This window comes from Triticum aestivum, chromosome 3A, assembly GCF_018294505.1.
Source record: "Triticum aestivum cultivar Chinese Spring chromosome 3A, IWGSC CS RefSeq v2.1, whole genome shotgun sequence".
Taxonomy (NCBI): domain Eukaryota; kingdom Viridiplantae; phylum Streptophyta; class Magnoliopsida; order Poales; family Poaceae; genus Triticum; species Triticum aestivum.
The window spans coordinates 608332265-608342170 of record NC_057800.1 but is presented as its reverse complement, the minus strand read 5'-3'; the positions used below and the strand labels follow the sequence as shown (position 1 = coordinate 608342170).

At 46.5% G+C, this 9906-nt stretch overlaps 1 protein-coding gene across 1 annotated transcript; it reads right to left on the bottom strand.

Annotated features, from left to right (window-relative positions):
- Nucleotides 1-6167: 6167 nt before the first annotated feature.
- Nucleotides 6168-9705, bottom strand: LOC123057034 (uncharacterized). Its single transcript, XM_044480209.1, has 4 exons — nt 9609-9705; nt 8645-9115; nt 8476-8579; nt 6168-7608 (listed from the first exon to the last, which is right to left on the bottom strand). The coding sequence occupies exons 1-4, from the start codon at nt 9703-9705 to the stop codon at nt 7501-7503; spliced, it is 780 nt and encodes a 259-aa protein (XP_044336144.1). The 3' UTR covers nt 6168-7500.
- Between the last annotated feature and the right edge of the window lie 201 nt (nt 9706-9906).

Sequence of the window (9906 nt, the reverse complement as noted above, 5' to 3'; positions counted from 1 at the left end):
CTTTCTCCGCGGCTGAGAATCTCTTTGGGGCCATGGGGACAGCGAGTGGCCAAGAAGAAGAAAAGGAGCAGCAAGAAGGGATGGACTGAAGGGGCTCGCCCAGCCCTGTACTTATAGCCGGAGGAGGCCAACCACCGAGCACCATGATCGCAGGTAATCATGACCGGTTTCTCTGCATGCAGGGACTTGTCAGGTCGTGCGGTCTCCGAGGCATCATGGGAAGCGCATACGCCCACGTCCAGTCAACCACCACGCGGCGCCCAAGGCCGCAGGCTGTTGGGGCCCGCGGCGCTTCGCGCTTGCCCCTTCGCTTCCCCGCCAGAACAAGCCCGGGCGCGCCTTGGGCCTGGGGGCTACTGTCGGCGTTCTGGGAACGGGGGTCCCCAGACTTGCCTGCCTGCGGCCTGCAGCGTGGCTCAAGTGGGGGCCCAGCGCGGCCCATCTTCATCAGCTCAAGCTCAAGACCCTCGCAAGGGGCCAAGCCTCACGGGGCGGACGATAGGAAGCTTCCTTAGAGGCAGCCTCATTAGGCAGGCTCGCGAGGAGGCGGAGAGATCAAGGCAGGAATACCTCGCGAGGAACCAGTGATGCAAGCCATGACGATCGAGACCAGGCGGGTGCCAGGCGGGCACCGGCCTGCTCAGTGTCCTTATTTCCCCTTTGGTGCAAAGGGGGCAAGCACATGCCGAGGCATTGGGCAAAGGTTACCATTCCGGTGCAACAAGACCAAGACCAGCGGAGCGGCATGACGGAGGTCACCGTGGAGCCCAAGACGGCGTCATCACCAGTGCTTTTGGCAGCCGAAGACCTCCTTTGGTCAGGATAACCTGTACTATATGTTCCCCTTCAAAATGGCCAAGTGTTGGCGCCCTTCCCGCTCATTATTTGGGGAGAGGCCCAGGGCCTCTATAAATAGGGCTAGCCACCACAGAGTAGGGGGAGATCCACAAATCTGGTAGAGCCCTAACAGAGAGAGAGAGAGAGAGGTGACTGAACTCACCCTAGTAGTTCATCGCACTAGGTCAAGAACACCTCTCGCGAGGCTGTTCTTCCTTTGTATTGTTCATCATCAGCCTCCTGAGGCAATCCACCACACCACACACTAGAGTTGGGTATTACACCACAACGGTGGCCTGAACCAGTATAAACCTCGTGTCCCTTGTGTTGTTCATTGTTTCCAGCTTAGATCACATGAGGAGATTGGACGTAGATCAGTAGGGGAGAGATCTCCATGCGCACCCCGGTGTTCGAACCTCAAGGGTCTGCCGGAACCCGAAATCCGACACACATGTACTAAATTTCCTGTTAATACAATTCTAGCATGAATAATAAACATTTATCATGATATAAGGAAATATAAATAACAACTTTATTATTTCCTCTAGGGCATATTTCCTTCAGTCTCCCGCTTGCACTAGAGTTAATAATCTAGATTACACAGTGATGATTCTAACACCCATGGAGTCTTGGTGTTGATCATGTTTTGCTCATGAGAGAGGCTTAGTCAACGGGTCTGCAACATTCAGATCCGTGTGTATCTTGCAAATCTCTATGTCTCCTTCCTTGACTTGATCGCGGATGGAATTGAAGCGTCTCTTAATGTGCTTGGTTCACTTGTCAAATCTGGATTCCCTTGCCAAGGCAATTGCACCAGTATTGTCACCAAAGATTTTCATTGGACCCGATGCACTAGGTATGACACCTAGATCGGATATGAACTCCTTCATCCAGACTCCTTCATTTGCTGCTTCCGAAGCAGCTATGTACTCCGCTTCACACGTAGATCCCGCCACGACGCTCTGCTTGGAACTGCACCAACTGATAGCTCCACCATTCAATATAAATACATATCTGGTTTGTGACTTAGAGTCATCCGGATCAGTGTCAAAGCTTGCATCGACGTAACCATTTATGATGAGCTCTTTGTCACCTCCATAAACGAGTTCTAGGCAACTACGAAAGCATGAACGAAATTATCCTACTCATGACCTGGAATTGGCAGTAGTCATTCATGCACTCAAGGAGTGGAGACACTTTTTGCTTGGAAATCGTTGTGAAATATATACGGACCATAAAAGTCTCAAATATATTTTCACACAGCCAGAACTCAATTTGCGGCAAAGGCGCTGGTTGGAATTAGTGAAAGATTATGATGTTGGCATTCACTACCATCCAGGAAAGGCAAATGTAGTGGCAGATGCTCTTAGCCGAAACCCCAGCTCAGGCAACAACAGCCTACAGAACTTGAGACCTGAATTTCAGCAGGAGTGCGCCAAACTTAACTTGGTGATGGTCACTGAAGGCAATGTGTCAAATTTGGAAATACAACCCACCCTAATGGAACAAATTAAGAAGGCTCAGCCTGGACACCCCAGCATCGAAGGCATAAAAAGAAAAGTTAGTCTGGGCAAGGCTTTAGAATTCATCGTAGACGATAAGGGAATATTATGGTATGGAGACAGACTTTGCATACCAAATATAGCGGACCTCAAACAGCAAATTCTAGCCGAAGGCCACACCACTCCATATTCAATCCACCCTGGAGGAACCAAAATGTACAAGGACATTCAGGAAAAATTTTGGTGTCACGGCATGAAGAGGGATATAGCCACATTCATTGCATGTTGTGATTCATGTCAGCGCATTAAAGCCGAGCACCAAAAACCAGCAGGGCTATTACAACCAAACATGATACCTGAGTGGAAATGGGACGAAATTGGAATGGATTTTATTATCGGACTACCTCGGTCACGACACGGGAATGATGCCATATGGGTCATCACGGATAGATTAACTAAGGTGGCACATTTCATCCCAGTAAAGACAACCCACACCACTCAGAAGCTTGCCAAGCTTTATCTCTCCCGCATAGTTTGTCTGCATGGAATTCCAAAGACTATAATATCCGACAGAGGCACTCAATTCGTCTCTAAATTTTGGGCTCAATTACAACAAGCTCTAGCTACTCAGCTAGTATTCAGTACAGCATACCACCCCCAGACCGGAGGACAAACTGAACATGTGAACCAAATTCTAGAGGACATGCTAAGAGCATGCGTTCTCACCTATGGAACCAGTTGGGAAGAAAGCTTGCCGTATGCCGAGTTCGCATACAACAACAGTTACCAAGCCAGTCTACAAATGGCACCTTTTGAAGCCTTGTATGGGTGAAGATGCCGTACCCCATTAAACTGGTCAGAAATGGGAGACAGCCGTATCTTCAGCCCAGACAGGCTCAAGGAAGCTGAGGATAAAGTTAGACTAATCAGAGATTGACTCAAGACAGCCCAGAGCCGACAAAAGAGTTACTATGATCAAAAACATCATGAGGTCAATTTTGAACTTGGTGAATATGTGTACCTGCGAGTATCTCCTATGAGGGGCCTGCAACGATTCAAAGTTAAAGGAAAGCTGGCACCATGATTTATCGGACCCTTCTGTGTGGTTGCACGAAGAGGCACAGTGGCCTACCAGCTAGACCTACCCAAAGAACTTTCAGATGTCCACGACGTGTTCCACGTCTCGCAGTTGAGGAAATGTGTAAGCAACCCGGAAAAACATGTATCTCACGAGAACATTGACATGAAACTAGACCTCACCTACGCGGAACGTCCAATAAAAATATTGGAGGAGTCTGAAAGAAGGACCCGTCAGAAAACAATTAAGTTTTTCAAGGTTTAGTGGAGCAATCACACCGAGGATGAAGCAACATGGGAAAGAGAGGATTTCCTTCGGGAAGAATACCCACACCTATTTGAGGATCAGCTGAAATCTTAGGGACAAGATTTTTCCTAAGGGGGTAGGTGTTGTAACACTCCAAAAATTTTGATTTGGTTTTATCAAATTCTTTAATTAATGGGAAGGAGGTTATTTAATTTTTTCTTAAAGCCTCTCCTTCTCAAATCTTTTATGCCAAATATTTTATGTGTTCTCCTCAACCCTGATTTTTTGTCCGGAGGGCTTTTCATTTGGTGTTGACTCAACACAAATAATTTTGGAAAGTTTTTCAAATTCTTTCTATAAAAAAGAAACCCTTTGGATTATGGACTTATTCTTTTCAAAAATTTCTCTTTTGCCATGACACTTGTTGAAATCTTTCTTACAAACCCACCTCCCTACTTTGGGACAAGCCAAGCATCAAATTAGAGCAAGATCAACTTCCCCTAGATTTTATTTCTATTTGTTTTAACCTCAAAACCTTTTCTATCATTTAGTTTGAACCCTTGGGATTTACAAAGGAAGTACCAGATCCTTTAAGTTTCTGAGCCCAAGCAAATTACCCTAACTAGTCCTTGGTACCCTCAACCGAGATCCATCAAGATCCACTAGTCCACAGTTCAAAATTTTCAAATTTTGCTTGCTGCAAGTTTGGACCAGATTTTCCATTTTTGGTGGAATTCATTCTTTTTCTTTTCCTAAAAATATGAGATAATTCAGGCAGTCTCCAGATGCATCAAGAGATCACCTCACCAATTTCTAGCTCAAGAAAAAAATTCACGTGCCTAAATCATTTCGTCGAGCAGTTGACGTGCACTGTTCCTGTAAAATTCAGAGTTTCAGTGTTTTGGCTCAGTCACAGTGTCGTTTGCGTCAGAGATTCATGTCGATCTCACCAGTGCTCGCCCTGGCCTCTTGCTCCATGTTTCTTCTTCTTATCCAACGCGCCGCACGGTCGTTTGGATGGGCGCGATCATCGGTGGCGACGTGTCTCACCAACTCCGGCGTCTTCCGCGGTGGCAGAGCCGTCCGTGGTGACTAGCAGAGGCCAGCGCTGCAGTACGGCGCCGCTCCGCACCGCCCACACCACCCTGAGTCACCGCGTGGCCATCCTCTTCTCTGGGCGCACACTGCAGAGCCGTCACCATGCCCTGAGAGGCGCAGAGCGCGCTCTCTGCCGCCGCCGAGCCCGTGAACACCCGTTCCGTCGAAACAACGGAGCGGGCCAAATCCGACCAGGTTTAGCCGTAGAATGGTACCAGTGGACCAATGCGAAGCTGCCCAGCCACCTTAATCTCCCGCCAACCACTGCCTCGCCGTACACTACACCACAACACTATATTCCCAGTAGCCAAGTTGGTTGGGAAAATAGCTTTCGTCAACACACAGTCGGTCGGGAAAGACTATTGCCGACCGATCAGGTCTGTTGGGGAAAGTCCAGACGGGAAAGCCCTTTCCCGACCGACATATCTTTCCCAACCGACTGCTTGATGGCTATGCTATATCTTTCCCGACCAACAATATGTTGGGCCTGCCATGGGCTTTTCCCGACCAACAATCCGTTGAGGTAGCTATGGGGCGTTCCCGACCAACTATCAGATGGGAATTCTTTCCCGACCAACATTCTGTTGGGCCTGGTTTTAGCCTTTCCCAGCCGACTGTGAGGCAGGGTTTGTTTTGCCGACCAACAGTCAGACGGTGTTTAATTTTGCTATCAACAGTTCATTAACATTTTGTTTATCCAATCACAGCTTTAATTAAACAAATGGTACTAATTGTCACATACATATACTTTATGTGTTCTAAGCATAATCACCAAGACATCATACATCAGGTGCACCAAACATTTTTTATTCCATTAACTAATGGTCACATACATATACTTCAGTATGTTCCAAACATAACCACCAAGACACCATACATCAGGTTCAACAAAGGACAGCGAAAAGACTGCAACTATGAGACATCAGTTGCAAGATGAAAACTAAAACATTCATTTGATGCAGATCGCTGGCTTCATGGTTCATTGTGAGTCGAGTCCTTATGTTTGCTTCCTACAAAAGTTAAACAAGTCTCAATTATTAGAATGCTCAATTAATTTATGAAATTGAATGCAGGCGGAATTCACATGTGCTCTGTGCACACAGCAGCAGAAAATGAAGAATACACTTGCCTAATCTACAAAACTAGCATTTCTGCACGTGAAGACCTCCAATCAACTTCCAGCAATAGCCAGAAGCCCTCGGTCCACCTTTTGTCTATCTATTTGAAAGAAAACACATCATTTTGATTACTTTGTATGATTGCTGATCATATAGTCTCCTGGGGATATACTTAAGTTACTGTACATAGGTATGAGAAGCCAATATTCCAACACTTATTTGCCAAGAAAATAAGCATACAACTTTATAGATAGTGAATACAGTGAGTAAACAAGATTGGGGTCTAGCCTTGTTCTTGAGCCGACTCCAGAGTGATTTCCCCTTTTCAGGCATGGGTCTCACCTTGACTTGTGGTAGTTTCTCCAACTCTACATTCACACATTTTGAATTAGCAAGGTGAAAGTACTAACAAGATCAAAAAATGTGGAGCCAAATCCCCTAAACTCTTGCCGATTTTTACATGAATTGAGTTTTGACTTTTGAGGCTTTGTAGTCAGATTTAAAGTTTCAGGTAACAGAGAAGACCAAAGGCCCAAACTTCTCAATCAAACTCTATAGTGGAGTAAGAGATCGAAGGCTTTTGCATAAAAGTGGCCAAGGATCCAGATAATGTACGTCAAGTGAAGTAATCCCGTGCATACATTCAGATTAGCTTCTCCTATAACACCATTCATTTAGACTGAAAACTGATTCATTTGGGCTTCAGGATTTCGGACCTGTTAGTTTAGTCCTCTAATTCAAAGGTACTTTTCAAAGTTTTCAGTGCCCAAACTAACAGGTCCAAAATTAGTGGATTAAAGGGTACTCGTCAAAGTTCCACGGAAAGCAGTAAAAGTTGGTGCTAGCTATATATTTATGGCCAGAAACATATATACATACATAAAACACATATCATAAGGAAAGTATCTATCAAGTACATGGAAACCCAGGTCACTGGCAAAGAAATAGTAGTGGGGATAAGTGGTGGATTGGAAGGCATTTGTATCTTCTCCTCGCCAGTCGCCACAAGAAAATAGTGGTGGATTAGGTGTGGTGTATATGCATATTCCCTGGTACACTTCGGCTCATTTACCTCCATGGCAAAGCAGGACGGCGTAGACCATCAGGAGTTCATCTTCGCCTGCAACTTAGGAGAATCCACAGGAGAGGAGTTAAAACGAGAAATAACCTAGAAGGTATAAGAACGTGTGTGATTACACACTCCAATACTAAAAGGCAGCAAACCAACAATGTTGTAAACAAATAGATGAAACTACTTCCAAGAAACTATAAAATCACAATAATATGTTCCCCTCCTTTTAACTACCACCAAACATATTGTACACAATGTTTCCTCCAACAGCAATAATCCTTATCATGCATGATCTCACTTGACATAACAATCAATTAAAGCCTAAGCTTTATGTAGAATGTAGATTACTGGACCCCTTTTGCAGCTAATAAACTGGAAATCCGAAAGAATCTAAATAAAAATAAAAAGGTAGTGTACAACTCAGGTGGAGAAACAATTAACGGTGTACCGACTGCCAGCAACCAAAAAAGTACAGTCATAAAAGAATCGAGCGACCCATACTGCTGCGTCATGACAATGCCTCCAAAATGGCGGGTTGCCTAGCGTGATTTATATGTTCGATGCTCCAGGATCTATAGCTTCCTCCATTGCTTGATGATGGCTTGAAATTTTTTCTAACTCATATCTGAAACCATATCCTTTCTTGTCTAAGTGCCCCTGACATAGCGGAGGTAAGCATATATTTGGTGCTTTTGTTTTTTGTACAGATGGAAAGATATAGGAATACCAGTACAGCGACAATAGATGTACATATATAATATAATATCAATATAATCTCATGTTTTTGTTTGCCTTAGAATGTATTATTGCCACACAAGCATGATCCTGCAGGGATAACTATACCATGTGTATATATTTGGTCCTGTAGGTATGGCTTAATAGCCAAACAAAGCATAATAACCCACCTTTCAGGATTCGAAGCATCATTCAAAGCTTTAAAAGAGAGATTGTACTAGACAAAACTGCTAGTTCAGATGTCACATGTAGGTAAAAACAACTTGCAATACTGTTAAAGTAATCTACTTCAGCAATCAACATCCACGATCGGTGTTTGAGAAAAAAAATCCAAAGTGTGAAAAGACGTTGTATACCTTCATGATATCCACAAACAAGGAGGGCCTGTAGATGGGGTGGAGAAACTCACCGAAGTGATTGCCTGGATATTCAGCTCACAAATTTTATAAAAATATATATGTTTGCTAGCCACCATTTCCTACTCTTTTTTATCATTTTAGGTATTCACGCCAGTTTTGAATTGAAGTGCCAGCCTCCAAGCTACTAAATCACAACAGCGATCGTATACTTAAAGAAAAAAACTAGACACACCACATCTTAAGAACAAAATTCATCTAAGACTGAAATTACTTCGAGTCAGCATATACCAACAGATCTGACGAAATTGTTTTCTAAGCAAAGAACAACCACATACAGCGCACTAAATCGCAGACGAAGAAACATAATGTTGAAGGATTTTTCAAAGAGAGAGAGAGAGAGGCCGTCAGGACTCGAGGCAGAGAAACTCACCAGAGTGTCATCGCACGTCAAATGGATATGGTCTCTTGAATATGAACGGCAAAAGTCTGGCCTTCTGAAGAAGAAAGAAACCACCGGTGCTGATTTGTTCCGATCTGGGAGATGAATTCGGTTGTCAGGTGAGAGAGAGAGACAGAGAGACAGAGAGAGGTTGCCTCACCGTGGGAAATCGCCGGCGGCAGCAGCAGGGAGTACGTGGCGACGGCGGGGAGCAGGGTTGTGTGGGGGCACTGGTGGAGAGGCAGGACGACGCGGGGATAGCGGTGGAGAAGCGAGATGGCATGGAGCACTGCTCCGCCACGGCCGACAAGAGCTTCCGGCACAGGTTGAGCCTGGTCTTCGCCGGGATCTGCCCGGTGCCCAGGACGACGACGACGCCGGTGTTCTTGGTGATGAGGTGGGGATGGAGCAACTTGGCGGAGGAGAGGTTCTGAGCTCGTGGGGGATGGGTCGTGTGGGGCGGCGGGAGGGTTTGAGGACGACAGAGCGGTGCAGTGGCCGGCCGGAGAGAGCAGTGAGCGTCGCGATGTTGACGGCGGCGCAAGTGGCGGCTTGTGGTGGGGAATTAGGGATTTCACGGTACCTCGAGGGAAAGAGGAGTGAGGTTCGCGGGCTGGGCCAAAGTTTAGCGCTAAAAAAATTCGCCTGCGCGCGCTTGGCCCATTTAGCCACAGGCGGTCGGTCAGCGTTATTTACTAACTCACTGTTTGATGGGAATAGGAGAAATCCTGACCGACCACTCGATGGCAAATATGCATGCATTCCTGACCGATAGTTTGTTAGCGTATGAAAGTTTTTCCAACCAACAGTCTGACGAGAGTTTTTCCAACCAATGATCGGTCGGTAATAGACATCTTTCCCAACACACGTCGGTAGGGAATACAATACCGTGGTGTAGTGGTAATCAATCGCCGGAGTAATCATGTTCTCGGCAACCGCCTCAGGCCGGCTATAAAAGGAGGCCCCGAGCTCGCCTTCGACCCAGCACCACCCCTCCACCTCACCAGAGCCGCGCCCAGCCACTAGGAGGACCTCGAGGAGGCCTTCTTCCCTGACTCCGGCCGCCCCGATCCGCTTCGGGCTCCAGTAGATTCTCTCCGGTGAGGGCACCCCCGCCTCCAAACCTTGCCAGTAGCCTCCTAGTGCTCCCACTCTTCTGACCCTAGCCTCAATTTGGCATCTGCAGCCCTCCTCGGCGAGATCCACCACCGCCCAAACCATCGTCCGCCGGAGTGGAGGCCGCCGTCGACGTGGTGCTCACCGACGACCAACTCCACCACCCACAGACGCGGAAGAGCTCCATGAACCCGTAGGTACTCTCCGTTTCCCCTACCTCGCCGTGGATCGACACTGGCGACCACCGCGATCCTCGGGCACCAGTGTGCTCTATTTTCTTCTTCAAATTTTTAAACCTGACGGGTG